General features: G+C 46.0%; 2 protein-coding genes across 5 annotated transcripts in view; one reads left to right on the top strand and one right to left on the bottom strand.

The window, feature by feature from the left end:
* SLC17A2 (solute carrier family 17 member 2) overlaps positions 1 to 10958 on the bottom strand; it is a 16115-nt gene extending 5157 nt beyond the window's left edge. The window contains exons 1-7 of one of the 3 annotated variants that reach the window (XM_040460310.1): positions 10821 to 10958; positions 7485 to 7635; positions 6091 to 6200; positions 4232 to 4443; positions 2174 to 2407; positions 2002 to 2089; positions 1041 to 1127 (exon numbers count right to left, since the gene is read on the bottom strand). In XM_040460310.1, coding sequence (XP_040316244.1) covers positions 1041 to 1127; positions 2002 to 2089; positions 2174 to 2407; positions 4232 to 4443; positions 6091 to 6118 — 649 coding nt within the window. In that variant the 5' untranslated portion in view covers positions 6119 to 6200; positions 7485 to 7635; positions 10821 to 10958. The remainder of the gene's footprint in view (positions 1 to 1040; positions 1128 to 2001; positions 2090 to 2173; positions 2408 to 4231; positions 4444 to 6090; positions 6201 to 7484; positions 7636 to 10820) is intronic. The other 2 variants (XM_040460311.1, XM_040460312.1) reach the window with 2 other exon arrangements.
* LOC121020328 (histone H2B type 1-A) overlaps positions 1 to 20975 on the top strand; it is a 448453-nt gene that overhangs the window by 160282 nt on the left and 267196 nt on the right. The gene's annotated exons all lie outside the window — the stretch shown is intronic.

The raw sequence follows: 20975 nt of genomic DNA, 5'->3' as shown, positions 1-20975 counted from the left end.
GTGAACAGTCAGGATTGAAGAAGACAGGAATCATACATACATGAAACCACCTGCCAGAAAATCGGTGGGGCGAGGCCAAGTGTCTGGCATATTTGCAAAAGACGGTGTTATTTGTATTCAAACAGTGCATCCGTTAGGGATTTCCGGAAGAAATATTCCTTGACGGTACGTGATTAACACGTGCAGACAGAAATGACCCGGGATTAGCATCATTAGTGAGGAAGCCTTGCAAGCCAGAACCGTATTGGATGGCATCCTTTGGTCAGAACAAGAGAACAGGCCTGTGTCTCGTGGCTGAGATGGGTCATTGGAAGAAGGTTGGATGTTAACAGTCTCTGGGGACTAATGTTCTTTAAATTCCCTCTAATGACGGGATCCGTCCATTCTTTTATTTATCGAGCAAGAAGCCAGGCGCTGTGATAGTACCAAAGTGATAAAAAAAAAATTATAGAATAGATTCCTTGCCTCACAAGTTCACAGTCTCGTGGGGAGGGACGGGGGGCAAATAGATAAGTGTGTGCCAGCATAGCCTAGAGAGGGAATTATCAGTGAGCACCACAGAGGGCAGGAAGACGGCATCCGACAGGATAAGGCTTGGAGGTCTCCCTAGGGGGGCGCGAGTAAATCGAGCTTGGCAAGATCTGCCTGGCAGAGAATAGATCAAAGCATCTTTGCAGTAATCGCAACTGTAATAAAATACGAAGACGCGTTTCAAGTGTGTGTCGCCAACTCTCAGTGACATTGACGTGCCAACCACGGGGCAACTAGAGCCGGCATTTCGGACACGGTGGCGGAGAGTCTGCAGAAGACGCCAGGGGTGGGAGCGGAAGGCCGTGCTCCCCATTCCTCAGAGGCCAGCCCCGCGCGGAGTGTCATCTCCTAGACTGGGGTAAGGGAGCCACCGGTCCTCGGCGGCCTTCGTCACCTTCTGTTCCACAAAGGGCCCGTTCTCTCTTGTGGGCACGGGGGACAGAGAACGTGGGCATCACGCTGAACGGCTGGGACACGGGGCGCTCGGGACAGAAGGGAAAGGGACTCACCAAAGACGTAGAAGATAAACGGCCAGCCCAAGGCCTGGGAGATTAGTCCCCCCACGCAGAGGATGATGAAGGACCCAAACGCTGCCCCTGAGGAGAAGAGGGAGAAGAAACACTTACGACAAGACTGAGTGTTCTCCCTGGACGTTGTCCCGGCAGCGAGGAGGCCGACTCAGAATTACTGCGTGAGGACAGCCTCTCTTCCCGCTCACGGGTCCCCCCACCTCGGGACAGCCACGTGGAGTAACTGGGATGGACCAACAATACTGATGCGCCTCCTGACACTGCAGCGTGGCTCCCTGAACACCAGGGAGCGCCTCTGCCCCCCCCCTCCCCCCGTTAGGGCGCATGTCGTCGGCAGCAAAGTCCTGGAGTCCCGTCATCGGCTCGCGCGCAGCCGCTCTGGTCACCCGCCGGCGGTTCGCATGTGGACAATTCACGCGATCTCGCACACGGGTTAATTCCCTCTTTGGTAACACGGGAGCTTACAACGTACTTAATGGTCAGACACTTGTGAAGATTAGCCCAGAGCAGCAAAGAGCTCAGAATCACTTGGGCTCTTCAGACTCTCCTTTCCAGGCTGATGTCTGTCTCTCCTTACTGCTGTGAAATCTGCTCGTCTTAATTCCCGCTTGTGTGTCTTTGCTGAAATGGTGTTTCAGCGCCATTAGGGAAGTATTATATAAATTTACTTGATTGTCTTACATGTATGCAGACCCAAGTTCCAAACGTTTTCCCACAATGCGTTTCTGACTACCCCAGCTCACAGCCGCTTCTAAACCCCAGTGGCTTTACAGCACCGAGGTAGCTCTCTCTTACAGAGGCTATGTAACCGTCTCACGTTGTTCAATCTCTCGGTGGCACTTCCTCCTGCCCCCCCCCCCCCAGACATCCCAGGCAGAGAAGGAAAGACGCGTTGGGGTGAGGCCGATTCCAAAGCTCTAATGCACGTGTATATCCTTACCTGACCCCGCAATGCTGGTGAGTTTGCTTCGTTCGAGTGGGGGAGCCCACTTTGCCCAGATGGTAAACTGACCTGTCCAGGCCATGCCCTGAAATGAACATCATTAAGACCTTCGGTCTTAGTACAGTTCAGGTACCTGTGTCCCGCTCCGAACGAGAAAGTATCTGGATACCTGGGCCATGCCCTGGATCATCCGAATCACAATAACCAAAATCACTCCGAAGTCAGCAGCCAGCGGTGTAAAGAGGGTGAGGAGGGAGGAGATCAGCAAACCAGCACCAAGCATCTGTTTTGCTCCGAATATCCCTGCCAAATATCCACTTGGGATCAGAGTCACTACTATCCCATAGCTGATGGAGCTAAAGATGATACCCTGAGTCTCTGGGCTCCATTCATATACAGAGGCCTGGGGGGCGGAAAAAAAGAAAATGCTTCGCTAAGAAGTTCTTTTACGGGAATCTACTTTATTTTTTTATTAAAAATTTTTTTTTTAATCTTCACTTATTTTTGAGAAAGAGACAGAGTGTGAGTGGGGAAGGGGCAGAGAGAGAAGGAGACACCGAATCCGAAGCAGGCTCCAGGCTCCGAGCTGTCAGCACAGAGCCCGCCGCAGGGCTGGAACCCACGAACGGTGAGATCATGATCTGAGCTGAAGTCCGAAGCTCAACCGACTGAGCCACCCAGGTGCCCTGCAAAAACCGACTTTAAAACCAGCGCTGCTTGGGTTGGTGGGATCCTGGTATAAAAATCTACTTATCTGTATTTGTTACCTAGCAAATAGTCCACCTCTTCCAAACGTGCAACCAATTATACCCCTAATTTGCTCCTTTCAGAGGAAGAGTAAAAACAAAGGAAATGAAGAAGGAAAGAGATAAAGAAATGATTACGTGGTAAGAAGAGGTGCATGAAAAACAGCCATTGAGAGAGATTTCACCTGAGAAAGAGTTTCCTTTAACTGTGTGCTTCCGGGAAAAGTTTGGTGACATGTTGACTTCTATTTCAAAAATATTAGGAAAGCACAACTTCCCTGAATTCTCATCAAAATCTGTCCTTAAAATCAAGTTGAGGAATTATGGTCTGCCCTGGCAGAGATGACTTCCTGAAACACGCACTGCACGTTAATGAGATCACATTCTTCTTATGAGGTAAGCCAATAAATAATTTTTGGCAGCCTACTAGGCTTGTGGCATCATGCTATAAATTGAAGAGACAAAGAGAAATTTGAGAAGAGACAAAAACAATTTGCAAAGGTCCCAGGAAGGAAGCAATACTTGGACCACCACCCTTTGAAGGATGATTATGATTTGTACAAAGAGAAATAGGAAAAGTCATTTTTGTTGAAGAGCGAAAGTAAACTTGTAGCATTTGGAGTGAAACCAAATGCTGAGAAACTAACCAGGACTCTGAGCTGCTCAGAACAAGGACCTTCCCTGGGCCACTGACAGCAGATCTGAGTGTGCTGAGAAGTGGGACCAGATTTTTGGAGGAGCCCAGCACGTCGAGAGAGAGGGAGAGAAAGAGTATGAGCAGGGGACAGGGACAGAAGGAGAGAGAATCTTAAGCAGGCTTCACACCTGATGTGGGGCTCAATGCAGGGCTCAGTCTTAACCGCCATGAGATCATGACCTGAGCAGAGATCAAAAGCCAGACATTTAACCAACTGAGCCACCCAGGCACCCCGAAGCTGTCTTGTATTCTTGAGCACAAGAATGTGAATGTGTAGAATGAGTGATGGAAAAAAGACTGGAGGCAGAGAGGTCATTATAAATAAGCTGGGTCCAAGGTAATACAATCATGAAATACAAAGGTGACATCAAAAATCTACAGTAAGGGGCACCTGGGTGGCTCAGTCGGTTAAGCGTCTGACTTCGGCTCAGGTCGTGATCTCACAGTTCATGGGTTCGAGCCCCGCATCAGGCCCTGTGCTGTCAGCTGGCGTCTGGAGCCCACTTCGGCTTCTATGACTCCCTCTCTCTCTACCCCTCCCCTACTCGAACCCTGTCTCTCTCCCTCTCAAGAGTAAATAAACATTAAAAAAAAAAAACAACCCTGCAGTAATTGATAGTTTAAAGGAAAAAATTTAACAATAGGGTATAATCCTGATTCTTCTACAATCCTGTGATAAACATTTTATTTAACTCCTTGACGAAGAAGGAATTGGTAAGCTGTTACAGCTGGCCCAAAGAGAACTCAGAGACCCATAAGCAGGAAGTAATGCTGATATACTCACCCCTGTGTTAAATTCCTTGATGGATGTGCTGGGGTTGCTGAGGGTATCTGCCAGAGGTCCTTCTGCGGAGGCATTGGATAGACCATGCGGCTGAGAGCTGTTCACCATGGCAATGATCGCAATGCTCAGACTCACACGCTGGGTTATCATGGTGAAGTTTGAGAAGTGCATGATGAGAGCCAGTCCATAGCGTAAGGAACAGAAACCTGGAGCTAGGAGACCATACGGAAGGACGCACTGAGCATCCTGACCGAGGCCGCCGTCTTTCCGTTTCTCCCACGACCACACCTGGAAAACAGCAGGGCCCTTGCTCTGCCCCCACTGCCTTCTCTCGCCAAAATAACCATGACCACGGTGCTCCTTGGCCATATTCTTAAATTGACTTCAAGACAATGAATCTGGGCTCTTACAGTCAAGCAAAGCAAATATGACCTTTTTCCAGAGGTGTGGGAAGCAGATGGCAACTGTAGGAAAGTCTAAGGGAGGGTGCTTATGTCATGTTGTCCCCAGTAAAGTGAGTGGGGGAGGGGGGAAGATGGCGGCGGGGAGGGGGGGGGTCAAACCGGTCCCCCAGCTGTGAGTCAGAGGTCCTGTCCGTTTTGCATGTACATTTACCGTAAAGCTGGGAGCTTTATACTTACCACGGAGCTGCCTTTGAAAGAAGCTGACGGAACACCCAAGGATTCCCTTTTAAATATCTGAGATAGTGTGTGTGGAAACGAGCACTGCCCCCCCCCCCGACTCCTGAATGTGACGCTCACTTGGAAACACCTTTGTCATGTCACTAGACCCTGCCTCCACGTATGCCCAGCTTTCAAGAACTAACACAGCGGGGCTCCTGGGTGGCTCAGTCAGTTAAGTGCCCGAATTCAGCTCAGGTCATGATCTCATAGTTTGTGGGTTTGAGCCCCGTGTTGGGCTCTGTGCTGACAGCTCAGAACCTGGAGCCTGCTTCGGATTCTGTGTCTCCCTCTCTCTCTGCCCCTCCCCCGCTCACACTCTGTCCCTCTCTCAAAAATAAATAAAGATTTAAAAAAAAGAAATAACTAACTAACTAACTAAGGGCCACTTTTACTGAGTTTGGAGGTGATATGGCAACGGGCGAGTATTCAATATGTTACAAGAGCAACACATTCTTTAAAAGTCCCCACAAAACGCAACAAGGGACCAATGTTGCAAGGGTTCCCAAGCGAATGATGGATTCAATCTCTTCTGTAGATTTGGAGAAATGGAACTAAAGAGAACCAAAAAGAGGGCCTGTGAACAAACAGATAAAAATGTAAGGAAAGAAATCATTTGTAATGGCCAAACAGCCTCAGTGATAGGACTGTTTGCCTGCGAAGGACTTCTTTCCATGCCACTGGAGGATTCCAAAGCCGCTTGGCAATCACATCATGGCAGGAATTCATGCACAAGTTGTTTAAAATGACTTTTTCAAGACTTATTCCGTTCCTTACGTCCCAGGATCTGTTGGGCATTTGTCTTGATTTCTAAGAGGTAACTCAGTGGGGCTCCCTAAAAAAAAGCAACGGGTAACAGGACGAGGGGCCAGAGCTGGTCCAATGTTGTTCAGAGAGTCTTTATAATGGGTGACATGATAAAGAAAGAAAGAAAGAAAGAAAGAAAGAAAGAAAGAAAGGGAAGGAGGGAAGGAAGGAAGGAAGGAAGGAAGGAAGGAAGGAAGGAAGGAAAGAAAAAGAAAGAAAGAGAAAGAAAGAAAGAAAAGAAAAGAAAGAAGGAAAGAAAGAAGGAAAGAAGGAAAAGAAAGGAAAAGAAAACAGGAAGAGAAAGAGAGGAAAAAGAGCCGTGGAGATAAGCTTCCAGCCTTCCAGCAAGTAGTCTTGATGGGGAAGATTTACCTTTCTTGGGCGAAGGCTTCTTGTCCATTTGGCTCCTCTGGAGGCAGTGGTAGTCTCTGTGGTGGACTTTCCCTCTGCCCCGAATCTCTTTCGCCACGACTGGTTTTGATCTGCGGAGTGAACAACAATCCGAAACGTGGCACACAGATAACTGTCTCATGTTAACGTGGTCCTCTCTCAGCACCGGTAAAAGTTTTGATCCAACATGGCTATACGATTGACATTTTGAGCATGCTTCTTGATTTTTACGCTAATGGAAAACTCAGTTTTTACAAGAAAATCCAGCTGTAAGCACCAGCTATGTGACTTAGAGCCTCGTCATTTAAATTCTCCAACCATTCATTCTTATAAGAGTAAGCCTCTTTCTGGAGTGTGCCACAAGAATTGAATGAGAAAATTGCAAGCCACAGAGAACCAAAGGCGAGGCGTGTTGCGGCTTAAGGTGGGTCAGAGGACAGGAAAGTTAAATAAAGCTCAGGAGCTGGGGAGAAAGTTCCAGAATAGCCCTTTCTCTCCTTATGATCCTGTTGCCATCCATTCTGTACAACCAGAACGATGCTGTATTGTGGCTTCTCTGAATAGGAAGGGGGACATTGCAGAACACTTAACGTGTATTACCTTTGAGGCTCTAAAATGTTCATTGTTGCCTTTGCTACACACAATCTGGACACTTTCTTGGGCTGAAAAGTTCTTCAAACCACAGTGTAAAATCACACTGAGTGAGGCTTTCTACTACAATTCCAAATATATCCAGTTATTTTGAGAGGAAAAGAGAATTCATGATCCCCAAATTTGATACTCCTATAGCAATCAAACTCTCTCGGTGGATACATACATTGATTTCCTTTAGGAACAATCCTCATCCTGAGATCGCTGTCAATATGGCAGCCATTCCTAAATTTTACAAATACTGGATCATGCTTATATTTCATCGCTCAAAACTTTGCATTCTTTCTGCACACAAATTGAACAAGACTTGTCTGCACCCTCAGGGATGTTCATAACCTATGACTTTAGGATAGAGGCTCATAAAGAATGAGAAGATGAAGAATTTTGTCCCCCCATCATTCGCGCCCGTGTTGATAGCTGCACGTCCCCAGAAAGAGAGGCAGGTTCACATAAGCGCCAGCAGTGGCTCATTCTGGGTTATGGGACACGGTGGTCACATTATTCTAAAGGATTTTCCTTATCTGCTAAGTGCCTTTGCTGTTTGTCTGTTTTGTTTTTTTACAACTTGTAGACACTCGTGTTATACCGAGAAGCCGCTAGTGTGAAAGATCGATGATTGGGCCTCCGGTAACACAGACAGGACAGTCTTCTGCTCGCCAAGTGTCTCCTGAATTCTAAGAATAAGATCTGCCCATCTAAGTTTTGAAATTTTCTTTTTTGTTTACCTGGACCTAGATGGATGCCCAGTTGCTAAACAAGAGAAGGTCAGCACCAGGAATCATGTTGGCTTTCGTCCTGCCGTGGAGGGCTTACGAGCCTTGCAAACATCTGGCTGAGATCAGGAGCCCGGGTCAGTGCGTTTCACTCAGATCCTAGCTGAAGCAAAATGGAATGGACGCCTTGTTTACCCAGAGTTTGGACCACTTTCTGTCTGATTTCCCCTGTTATGTAAGATCCCAAGACTTGCCTGAAGGCAACTTTTTCACCGTACGTGTAACCAAGAGTCATCACACCCCAGCTACAGATTCCCCACCAACCGCTCTGATAAGTCCTGCAGGCCCCGAGCCCTAGAGGTGAAAGACGCTCCGAGATCTTCTGCCCAACTGTTCACCGTGCTGCTGAGAAAACTGCTGTGCGGGAAGTCCGAGAAGTGGACACAGGCCACGTAGGTCACAGAGCAGCACGGGTCTCCCGACGCCCAGCCTGCTGATGCCTCTGTCCGCTAGAGCCACTTCCCCTATATGCTCATATTTTACGCACCGCCTAGAATGCAGTAGGGTAGGCTCTTTCGGGAGGGTTCCACAGGGGAAGTTACATGGCTTTCCTTTTTTTAGTCATTTCTTCAAGAAGGACATTTGATGGTGAAAATACTTTCCAGTCGAGCTTCGAATAGTTAAAAGAATAAAAACGACTGCCTTTTCTTGCTGTTTTTGTTAGTACAATCCTGCCACAAACCTTCCTTTCCCTTGTATCTGTTGCCACCCCGCCTTAGCTTGCACGACTTCACAGGCCGTTTTGAATTTTGTCTCAATAGCTGACTTCAGTTGTGAACTTCCTGTGTCCTTTGCACGAGACAAACAGAGAAATCGGGCAGACCTCCCAAACCACTGTAGCCTAGGGGCTCTCGGGACGTAGTAATGGAAACGATTTTCCTAAAGTAATCGCAGGAGCCCCCCGTGAAACGACAGGATCTGTGCCTTGTCACGACCGATAGGCGCTCAGAGACAGTGGGTTGAGTCTGGGTCCAATTGTAAGCATGGCTGAGGACCCTCCATTCCACAGTGACACTTCTAAAACCTCGTGAGTCAGAGGCAAAACTATAAGTAGATATAGGAAAATGGAAAAGAAATGAAACGAAAGTCTATCTTTTAAAAATAATTTCATGCGGGGCGCCTGGGTGGCTCAGTTGGTTAAGCGACCGACTTCGGCTCAGGTCATGATCTCGCCGTCTGTGAGTTCGAGCCCCGCGTCGGGCTCTGTGCTGATGGCTCAGAGCCTGGAGCCTGCTTCCGATTCTATGTCTCTCCCTCTCTCTACCCCTCCCCTGCTCACGCTCTGTGTCTCTGTGTCTCTCAATAATAAATGTTAAAAATAATTGAAAAAAAATAAAAATAATTTCATGATACAATATTGAGTTGTATTTGATATGAAATTAACAACGTAGACAATATGGTTTAGGCCTAAGCAAAAGAATCATTTTTTCCTATTGGTCTCAGCCTGGAACTCACTGTTTCATTATAGTGGTCTTTCGATTGCTTAGATTTCCCCTAATCCCCAGCCTGTCTTGCATCATCTCTGTTAGTCCAATCCCCCAGTTTGCTCAGAGTAAATGTTACATGTGGCTGAAGGAGCATGAACCTGTGGTTCAAAGGGTATCCAGGGACTACGTTCTTCTCTGCCATTTACAAGCTGATCTTTTTCATTTCAGCTTTTTCACAGTTTTCAAAATCTTTCAGCTTTTTCACAATTTCATACACTCGGGGAGCTTTAATTGAATACGAAATAGAAACAATCAGGAAGTATGGGGATAACATTACTTCACAGGACTATTGTGAGTGGAAAAAAAGGTCTGAAGCATGCCTTCTGATTGTAAAATGTACGTTGTAAACGGTTATTGACATTAACTACAGCAATAATAATAAACAGGCATCAGATTGGCACTCGGGACCTCTCAGGTGAATCAGTCCCGATTTATGCATTTCTGGAGAAGTGCTTCTGATTCATCATTAAACTGGTCTTAAACATTTCCTTTGGAAAGTGGGTTCTTCCAGGGGCACCTGGGTGGTGCAGCCAGTTGAGTGTCCAACTCCTGGTTTTGACTCAGGTCATGATCCCAGGGTTGTGGGATTGAGTCCCGCGTCGGGCACCCTGCTGAGCCTGAAGCCTGCTTGGGATTGATTCTCTCTCTCTCCCTGTGCCCCTCTCTCCTCCACTTGCACGCTCTCTCTCTCTCTCTCTCTCTCTCTCTCTCTCTCTCAAATAAAGAAAACAAAACATTTAAGTGGGTTCTTCTACTAGAATCCACGAGATGGGAGAATAAGGGATGCATCTTGCTAGAACATCAGAGAACATCAGAGAACAAGAAGCAGTTTCTTCCATGTTAGTAAGACTGAGGCCCCTTTGTGTCACCTGCCCCTACCTTTCTGAAAAATCGGTAGGGCTGAAGTAAAACTGGTTATTCCAGTAGGTAATTTATGTCATTCGGTCAATTCACTTACGGATTTAATCGCGAAAAAAAAAGAAAGAAAGAAAAAGAAAAAGAAAAACCGTATCAAGCACCAAGAGTGGGTGATCCTAGAAAGCAGAGTAACGCCAAAATCGAGCGCAGTTGGGTCAGTGCCTTGAGGGACTCACGGCTCGGCTCGCCAGGAGATGCACAAGATTCCCCTTGACCCTTTCTTCCAAGTGACAACCTCAGGCTTGCCTTCCAGGGCAACCGTGCTTTGGACTAGGGACCTTCTCTGGCAGGTTGGGAGAAGGCACCTTCTTCAGTCTTAACCAAGAGCTTCCCATCGGAGCACCTGTGGGTGCTCATCATGGTCTCTCTGAGCATCTTCCCTGAGCTCTGAGGGCAAGGAGCCAGGTGAGCTCCACAAGCATGTACGTTCTCTTGCTTTTATCTTATTCACAACTTCCTATTCGCCTTTTTTTTTTTTTTGAGACATCATTTCAAATATATGTGGCAATCTGAAAAGACTCATCAGTCACAGTCCCAGAATCCAAGCCTTGTTAATTCTGATCCAGCATTTTATCCCACAGTGAAACCCACCCAGCTCCTCAAGGTGCCACAGTTAATACAGAATCCCCAGAGAAGGGACCATTGTCCAGTGTCCATGGACATCGGTGGCCTCTCAAGCCGTGCTCTAGAGTATCGATTGAATCGATTGCGCGTTTTAGCAAGTCTCTTCTTCATTTTGAAGCCAGAAACCGTTCCCAGACGGGAATCCTTAGGCCGCTTTCAGGGTGCTCCTCTGACTTCCCCTCAAAGTGCTCCCTCCCTTTAATGGATCTCTGATTGATTAGTAATTATCCTCAGACCCAAAAAGAAGAAAAACACTTACCTTCGCCATTAAACCAGTATTTTAAGCCCTAGACTACAAGGCTACTTGAAGAAGTTTCCGTCCCTTCCTCCCTTTCAAATAATTCCACAGAGTTTCACAAGGATAAATAATTAGCCACGTGGCAGTCAGACCGCATCAGGTTTGGCCCCACATTCTCAGAGCAGAGAGTCTGGGTTTGACTCTGCTGCTTAATTTTTAACTTCATTTTCAAGTCCCCACTGATAAAATGCGTGTCTCGAAAGGTGACATCATGTTTTTCTGCTCAGAACTGTGCATGCAACCAAAAAAAAGTCAACAAGCATTTTTCCTGAAAGGAAGGGGCCATGGTGTGGAGGAAACAGCAAAGCTCTTAGGATCGGAGAAATGACGTCAACCCCACCTTCACTTCCTGGTGTTTTCTGTGGCCTTGGACAAGTCACCCGCCTTCTGTGAATTGGTTTCTACATCAGTAAAGCAAGATTCTAATACTGAGCTCGTGGGGGGTTTGCACAAATTAAATGAAATATTTATGCTGACCGATAGTAGGTCCTCAATAAACGAGACGTTCCCAGGGGTTCTGGTGAGTCAGCTAGACTTTCCTTAAGCTTTTGGTGCCCACATGCTAATAAATGTGGACGCTGGCTATTCCGATATCTACTCATGAAGCGACCCTGTGTTGCTTTCAAAACATCAAAAACGTGTGACCACCGGCTGACCCATGAGCTAGACCTGGGCTCTCAGAGCCTCCTCGCCCTCTCCTCTGTCCTAGGAATGTGGGTCCCGCTTGTCCTTCCTGCTTCCAGAGCCTGCTCCAAGGTCATGGCTTTAAGATGGTGATGTGGTGTTGAGAACACCCAGTTGGGGCCTCGTTATAAACTTCGAAGATTTGGAGGTGGGTGCAGAGATCCGTTCGTTTTGCTGCCACCCACGACAAGTGTCGCATGCACATTTCCTTTGCTATTATTAAAACCCGTCACCTACCAACCTGGAGTGGCCTGCCTCTTTCTTCAGTCTCTCCCTGCCCTCTGAGTCCAGGAGCCAGTTTCCGATTACGCTCGGGATGTCCCCAAGAGCGGTGCAAACCAGTACCCTGAACCCTTCCTTCCTGCTTCTTCTCCGAACCTTTTGTACTCCAGGCTCTGCTCGACTCCTGATTTCTTGGATTGTGTCTCAGTTGTGAGTCGTAGTTTTTGGTCTGTGGTTGCTACCGGATACTTCCAGTTTCACTCTTGGCCCTTATAAATGAAGTGAGGGCCCACCCTCTCTCGCTTCATTAGCTTCAAACTGCCGTGGTTGAGTTTCCTCTCAGGTCTGACTCCCCAGACTCCCCCAGAGAGCCAACTGGAGTCAGCCCCTTAGTTTAACTCCTTGGTTCCTTTGTATTGGTTCCCTGTTGCTGCTATAACAAATTAACACAAACTTCGTAACTTAAGACAACACGTATTTATTCTCCCAGTTCCGGAGGTCAAAAGTCTAAAATGGGTTACACTGGACCAAAAACCAAGGGGTCTCCCAGGGCACATTCTCCCTGGAGGCTTTAGGGGAGAATCCATTTCCTTACCTTTTCCAGCTTCTAGAAGTCACCAGCTTTCCTTGGCTCACAGCCCCTTCCTGCATCTTTAAAGGCAGCAGCAAAACATCTTTAGATCTTTCTCTCGAAGCCTGACCCTCCTGCCTCCCTCTTTATAAGGACGATTGCAATCATATTGGGCTCACTTGAAAACTCCAGGACAGTCTTCCCACCTCAAAATCCTTAACTTAATCACGTATGTCATGTGCCCTTTGCCACGCGAAATCACATATTGATAGGCTCCGGGGATTAGGATGTGAAAGTCTTTAAGTGGCATTATTGAGTCTGCTTTTAAGGCATGGAGGGGGAGCCAGGAGAATTGAGATAATAGTTCCTTTCTTCCTTTAATGAAAATCCTGGTTCTTGACTTATTGCAAAGTCATCAGGTACCCGATAAGCCAAAAAAAAATGGTTAAAAATTAGGGCTTTTTTTTTTTTTTTTTTTTTTTTTTTTGCTTAGTCTGCCCAGAAGAAGAAAAATTTCTTTTTGTTTTTTTTAATGTTTATTTATTTTTGAGAGAGAGAGAAAGACAGAGCATGAGCAGGAAAGGGGCAGAGAGAGAGGGAGACACAGAATCCAAAGCAGGCTCCGGGCTCTGAGCCGCCAGCACAGAGCCCGACGCGGGGCTTGAACTCACGAACCGCGAGATCATGACCTGGGCCGAAGTCAGATGCTCAGCCGACTGAGCCACCCAGGCGCCCCTAAGGTCTGATAATTTCTAATTTGCTCAAAGGCACAGCATGACTTAGCAGTAACCCTAGCAGAGGAAGTAGCCAAGAGCGGATTCCCCAAAATAGGAGTAAATATACGAAGGAAAAATGGCCCACAGTCCAATGCCACAAGTAAGGTTCAAACTGTATTCTTCAAACTGCATATTTTGTTTAAACAGTGTAATCCTATAGTGGAGTTTTGCAAACTCTCCGAAGGGATCCGTGTATTTTGAAAACTGCTGTATTCACAGCTCTTGGCATAGTCTTTGGCCTATAGTATGTGTTCACTAAACATTAATTTATTACATGGATGAATTCTGGAGGCATGCTCACCATCAGGAGTCAGGATTTCTGTATACTAATAGAGTATATTCTCTATAGTAATAGAGAAGAAAAGATCAGAGGCCCTTAGAAAGTTAGGTCTCTCTGGCCTGGTATTAACAGCTGCTTCCATTCAGAGCAGTTTCATTCCACACTCTTTCTTTCTTTTTCTTTTTCTTTTCTTTTTTTTTTTCTTCTTGGGGAATTTATTCTGTTCCAGATGTGGTGCTTGCTTCTGAGAACACCAGTTTGTTTAAGACCTGACCCATGACTGCACAGAGTTCGGAGTCCGCTGAGTGAGACGACTCCCAGACAGACAGCTTGGATGACAAGTCTTGAAAACAAATAATACGCGCGTGCACGGGGACACCAGGAAGAGCAGATCGGGACCCCGCCTTACCTGCTTCCAGGAGGAGGCACGGCTGTAGTCAGTCTTCACAGGTGGTGTGGGTGAGTCAGTGACCAAGGGCAAGGACCTTCCAGAAAGAGCAAAGGCACAGAGGCGCAGTGTGGACGATCGCAATTGTTCAACACCACCAGGGATTACGGTGCAAAGCAGGAAGGGAATTTGGAAACTGGCCGCAAACACGGGAAAGATTTTTTTCTGTTCATCAGTTGCTTTCCCCGGTAGTAGAAATAACCAGCCAGGAATGGAGATAGAAAGTTTTTAAGGTTTTCTAGCCACGAAAACTGCAAAATTTTTAAGAATCACTCGAACGAGAAACGTGTGGCTCAAAGGAAGAAAACAATAACATTTTATTAAGGACGTAAAACACAACCTGACTAGGTAGAACTGTGGACTACATTGTTGGGTGGGAGCACTTAATATCATAAAAGTGTTGATCCTCTCGGAATTCACACACACATTCAGTGAAAATGCAACTCAAAAAAAGAAAGCCAGAGGGGCAAACTGGAAATAACCTAAGAGTTCATCAATGGGAGACTGACTGAACAGATTGCAAGACATCTTTATATTTAAAAACTGAGCAACACTTTAAAAGAATGAGTGGTATCTGTACCATTTGACTTGGACGCTTTTTATTTTTTTCCTTAATATTTATTTAAAAAAATTTTTTTTCAATGTTTATTTATTTTTGAGAGACAGAGAAACAGTGTGAGTAGGGAAGGGGCAGAGAGAGGGAGACACAGAATTCAAAGCAGGCTCCAGGCTCTGAGCTGTCAGCACAGAGCCCGATGCGAGGCTTGAACCCATGAACCATGAGATCATGACCTGGGCCGAAGTCGGACGCCCAACCGACTGAGCCACCCGGCACCCCTATATTTATTTATTTTTGAAGGAGAGAGAGAGAGAGAGAGAGAGAGAGACAAAATGCGAGCGGGAGAGGGGCAGAGAGAGAGGGAGACACAGAATCTGAAGCAGGCTCCAAGCTCCGAGCTGTCAGCACAGAGCCCAATGTGGGGCTCGACCCCACGAGCCATGAGATCATGACCTAAATCGAAGTCAGACACTTAACCGACTGAGCCACCCAGGAGCCCCTGACTTGGATGCTTTTTATAATGTTGTATAATTTAAGCGAGTAAAACAGATGCAGATTACATAGAAAGGGACCCCATATTTTTCTAAATATTTACCCAAGAAAACAGGATATCAATATATCTTTGTATGAGAGTCTGTGAGTCAGACCTGGCTGTTAACTTTGGTTATCTGGTTTGGGTAACTAATGAGACGGTTAAAACAAAACAAACAAACACACAAACAAAAAACTATAAAACTAAACCAAAAGGTGACAACAGAAAATGAGCATTTATAACCTATGCCTGTGGAATTATGCATGTGTGTACGTGTGTGAATACACATAAGCATGTATTTGTCTATGTGTGTATACGCATGTCCGGACGTATATGTCTCCGTGTACAGGTATACACACACGTATATGTTGAGAGAGAGCTAGAGAGTCAGAAACAGCAAAATATCTAAGATAAGTGGCTCTGTGGGGAGAAATAAGTCTGACCTTCTCACTTAGGTTTTTTTAATATTGTTTAAAGTTTTGTACAAAGAGCGTTTATTTATTCCGGAATCAGAAAAAGAAAAAGCCCGTTTTGATTTTAGAGAAACCTGTAGCACCCAGATCACACACTCCACGTCAGGGACTGGTAGGAAATTTGGGGCAGAAGTCAGCAAGACTGGGTCACAGCGGCCTTTATGTAACACTCAGGAGCGTGAACTTCACCTTGCAGCCCCTGTGGGAGACAGCTACGCACAGCAGTGTACTGAGGGAAAACACGGAACGTTTTTCTGAAGTGCCAGTTTTATGCAATACTTTGGGGAACAGGTTTTATTTGTTTTAAACAAATTGAGTCACTTGTAAAACTTGCATGAATTCTGAAAGGAAAAATATGGACTTGGGGCACCTGGGTGGCTCAGTCGGTTCAGCGTCTGACTTCGGCTCAGGTCGTGATCTCTCTGTCTGTGGGTTCGAGCCCCGCGTCGGGCTCTGTGCTGACAGCTCGGAGCCTGGAGCCCGCCTTGGATTCTGTGTCTCCCTCTCTCTCTGCCCCTCCCCTACTCATGCTCTGTCTCTCTCTTGCTCTCTCAAAAAGAAATAAATGTTAAAAAAAGAAAGAAAAGAAGGAAGAAAGAGAAGGAAAGAAAGAAAGAAAAGGAAGGAAGGAAGGAAGAGAAAGAAAGAAAAAGAAAAAAAGAAAGAAAAAAATGTAGACTTGAAAAAAGAATTCCTCCAGGCTTTCTTGTGTTACACACCCAGATTCACTCTGTGGTTAGCTATCTTCTAGTGGAAAAAATTAAAAGTGGGAAGCAAAACGTTTTAAGCAAGTGTGGGGTGTGATCAGGTTTATACTTCTAGGAAGTTTAGCCTGGTGGTTATGCCTGATGGATGAGAGTGAGTACGTCCCTAACTGAAAAGTACTATTAGGTAAGAAGCTCAAGGTGGGAGTCACAGAATTAAACCGACTTCGCTTTCCAAGAGGGAGACAGAGGGTGGCAGAGAAGGGCTGAACCACAGGAGGAGCTTCCCGAATCATTCCACATGACTTCTCTAAGTGAACGTCCTAGAACTTGAAATCTGGCTGCAGTGGGGCACCTGGGTGGCTCAGTCACTTGTGCATCTGACTCCGGCTCGGGTCATGATCTCGGGGTTCCTGAGTTGGAGCCCCACATCGGGCTCACTGCTGTCAGCGTAGAACCCGCTTCGGATCCTCTCTCCACCTCTCTCCCTGCCCCTCCCCGACTTGTGCTCTCTCCGTCAAAGATATATAAAACATTAAAAAAAAAAAAAATCTGGCTGCAAAATGACACTGCGGTCGAAAGAAGATAAATAGGCCTCCAGATCAAGGTCCCCAAGGATTCGAGCGGGCACTAGCATTCACCTCTCGTTCACAAAGAAGATTTCCCAAGGGGTTCTCCAAGTGAGTAGTAAACACGGATTATCTCTATGAGGCCACTGGCCTTCGGACGGGGCCTTCAGCTTGGAGGTGTTGTGCACCCTATGGAAAAGGCAACGATTGAGTTTATCTCCCGACCCCGCGGTGAAAAGGAGGCTGTGGACCTCTTGCTCACCTTCTCCCTGGGCCTGCAGCGTAATCACAACCTTCAAGGCCTCAGGTCCTAAACGGCAAGAAGAGGCAAAGAGAGACCAAGCCTCGCGCACCAACAGCAGCTTTTGCTAGAATTTTAAGAGAAAGAGAAAGAGAAACCCTTAAAAGCTACCATGGAAAGCTCGCGTATTGTCTATGAAAGGAGCAACTTCTTATGCAAACAGCAGATAGGACAATGGAGAAACACAACAATAAAGTCGAACGCAGCAAAGGACTGGCATAAATCACCTCTGTTTGTCCTGCTCCGACTCGCGGTGTACTTGTGATTTGAGAAACCAGTGTCCTTGATTCCAAAAACTTCTCACCTAGTACCTTCAAACACTTCTACTCTGATCAACCGACCTATTACGGGTATACAGAAACTCTCGTCTATCCTTGACCTTGAACTGCATTTTCCTATACTGTACACGTTCCTCTTCGTCTTTCTGGTCTGTTCTGCATTCTGAGCTAACTCCTCAAAATGTTCTTCCACTGCCCTAAGGTGGCACGGCCGAAATTTCACGGGCATATGCGTTACCTTGATGAGGAATTTGTGAAAACTGATGAAATGTTTGCAAGTGTCGAGTCTCTCAGTGGGTCTGGGGTGGGCCTGAGGTTTTGTATTTCTGTGAAGCTTCCAGAATGATGCTGATCCTGGTGCTATCGGCCTGTTGCTCCTTTGTGTGGAGCTGCTCCTATGCGCTCTCCCACTAAATTTGCCTGTAATTCATTCCAGGGACAACAGGTAGTCTAGGATTGATTTCAGCAATAAGTCTTCTTCTTTCGAGGCCTGTATTTTTTCTAGTATTTCTCAAGTTTTGAAGCAGTGGATTTTTCTTATTTCACTTTGACCTATTTCAGTTTCATAATTTCCTCGTGTTTTTAAGCAGAAGTTAATGTTGCATTTGTTTCGAGCATCCTAAACATAGTTATCTTCGTTTGGCTTTAAAATTATTTGCATCTAGGGGCACCTGGGTGGCTCAGTGGGTTGAGCATCCGACTTCGGTTCACGATCTCACGGTCCATGAGTTCAAGTCCTGTGTCGGGCTGTGTGCTGACAGCTCGGACCCTGGAGCCTGCTTCGGATTCTGTGTCTCCCTGTCTCTCTGCCCCTGTCTCGCTCATGCTCTCTGTCTCTCAAAAAATGAATAAATGTTAAAAAAAATTTTAAATTATTTGCATCTAGAGGAATGTCACATGCCATTTGTTGAGTCTGATCACTGTCTTTTAGCTTTATGTAACTTCATGAATTTTGACGTTTTGGTGTGCAAACTAAATTTCATTGTTTTCACTTGTCTGTCTCTGACTCTCTCTCCTCTTCCTTGTGTGTTTTCCTCAGGTCTTACCTTACACTGTCTGGGACTTTTTCTGTGTGGCCTTCACCTGCGTCTTAAGGGTCTCATTCTAGAACCATGCCACGTCTTACCCTAGCATCCCAGGCCTCCTGCCCTGTGATCGTATTCTGGCCATCGTAAATCTGGTCTCTGATCCTGTAGGCAGCTTGGCTGACATACTAGCCGTCAACCACAGCCTGTATTCGCCTGCCTACCTCCCCAGGACTCCATCTTGCCGAGCCCTGGACGTATCAGGCCACAGCTCGGTCTACAGCCCGCTTCACACTGTGATAGACTCTGAGATGCCTCCGCGATCCCGGTCTCCTCGTGTCCACGTCTGTGCTCATGTCCTTATTTGAAATAATTTCAAACTTAGAGAAAGATTGCAAGATAAATACAAAGAATCCTCCTATACCCTTTACCTAGATTCACCAGTTGTTAATATCAGGCCACATTTGCTTTGTCTCCATCCAATACATCTAGTTAGAGATCTGTGTCTCTCTCTCTAATTGTATGGCGATGAGTTCTTAAAGAGTACAGGCTAGGTGTTTTGTAGATGGGTTGAACTTTTAAACCTCACCGCCAAGTGCCCTTGGGGTCCAAAGATGTCTTGGCAACAGAGTTGAAAACAGGTGGAAGGTCATAGGAACCGGAGAAATGGATGAGCAAGCCAGGCGTATGCATTTTCCACCTTCCCCAGCACCTCGGCTCAGTGGTGGTTGTGAATTTCCCCCCCCCCCCCATGTAAACATCCCATAAAGGAAATATGCAGAGAGGGGAGGAAGGAGGTATGAGTTCTGCCAGATGTGCCTCACTGTGTCCGTCTCAGATTTATTTGAGGCCAGTCTTCCTCATGGACTCCATGCTCTTGGTCCTGGGACTTCACTGTACGCACATATTATGGAATATTTTTAATGACTCTTGACCTTTTCACATGCAGTGTTTCCGTAATTTCTGGCCCCCTTCTTCCCATGGTGAACTTTCACTTCTCCTTCAGACTGTGGCTCAGAGGTTATCAACTCTGCAGAAGGATCCAGATCCTGCCAAAACCTGCATGCTTCGTTGTTTCTTCTCTTGGCTTCAACGCTTTTTATTACCTTGTTATAGCGTGTTGGATATAATTTTTTTTTTTTTACATATTTTAGCTTTCTGGAAACTTTTATAGGAAATAAATGATCTCTAATATAAGTGATATAACCCCAGGGTCCAGGCTACTGTCTGCCACAGACAAGCTGTTCAATAAATGTTTATTGTGTGAAGAAATAAATGCACTAAAAGTGACTGGATACAATTGTCATTGTTAGCCATTTAAAAATCATCCATAAGAACCAGATTAAATTTACAGTTGGTTTTTAATATTGATCAAAGGAGTAGTTCTGCTTTCTTAAAGGCAAAACCCTATGGACCTAAGACACCAAAAACGCAAGACTGCCATCTACTGATCAACATGTAAGCAAAGACACACTGAGATGCAGTGGAAAATACATGTTAGTTTCAATAATGCGCTCCTTACGTAGGTTACAGGAAATGGGAAGGAAAGATGGAAACAAAATTAAGAGATGTTGCTATGATAGTTTCCTGGAAAATATTTTCTCCTAATAATTCATGCAAAATATAATGATAATTTTATTTTTTTGTAATCATAATTTTAATTTTTTTATGTTTATTCATTTTTGAAAGACAGAGACAGAGCACAGGCAGGGGTGGGGTGGAGAGTGGCGGGGGAGGGGGACACAGAATCTGAAGCGGGCTCCAGGCTCTGAGCTGTCAGCACAGAGCCCGACTCAGGGCCCGAACTCACGAACCGTGAGATCATGACCTGAGCCGAAGTCGGATACTCAACCGACTGAGCCACCCAGGTGCCCCTCTGGCACCCATCTTTTTGTCCCATCTGTTTTTGTTCCCTTTCCTCATTTTTACTTTCTTTTTATTTTTATTTTTATTTTTTTTTCAATGTTTGTTTATTTTTGGGACAGAGAGAGACAGAGCATGAACGGGGGAGGAGCAGAGAGAGAGGGAGACACAGAATCGGAAACAGGCTCCAGGCTCTGAGCCGTCAGCCCAGAGCCCGACGCGGGGCTCGAACTCACGGACCGCGAGATGGTGACCTGGCTGAAGTCGGACCCTTAACCGACTGCGCCACCCAGGCGCCCCTCTCATTTTTACTTTCTATTGGACAACTTGAAATTTTTTATGATTCTGTTTTATTTCTTTTTGTGGCTTGTTAACCATAATTCTTTGTTTTGTTATTTTAGTGGTTGCTTTAGAGTGTGGAGTGTACATCATTAAATCACAGGTCGTCTTTTTTAAAAATATTTTTACTGTTTATTTATTTATTTTGAGAGAGAGAGGGAGAGAGAGAAAGAGCTCATGTGGGTAAGAGCAGGAGAGGGGCAGAGAGAGACAGAATCCCAAGCAGGCTCTGCACCATCAGCACAGTGCCCAACACGGGGCTTGAATTCATAAACTTCACGATCATGATCTGAGCTCAGATCAAGAGTTGGATGCTTAACCGACTGAGCCCCCCCGGGGGCCCCAATCACAGTTTATCTTACAGAATAAGAACGTTAAATAGTATATTTGCATTACCCTTGCCCTGTTAACCTGCCTTCCACATACACACACATGCACATATCGCACAGCACACACACACACACACACACACAATCACACTGACACACACCA

The sequence above is a fragment of the Herpailurus yagouaroundi genome, unplaced genomic scaffold, assembly GCF_014898765.1.
Source record: "Herpailurus yagouaroundi ecotype Mexico unplaced genomic scaffold, PumYag 250, whole genome shotgun sequence".
Lineage (NCBI taxonomy): Eukaryota > Metazoa > Chordata > Mammalia > Carnivora > Felidae > Herpailurus > Herpailurus yagouaroundi.
This window is presented reverse-complemented; position numbering and strand designations above follow the sequence as displayed.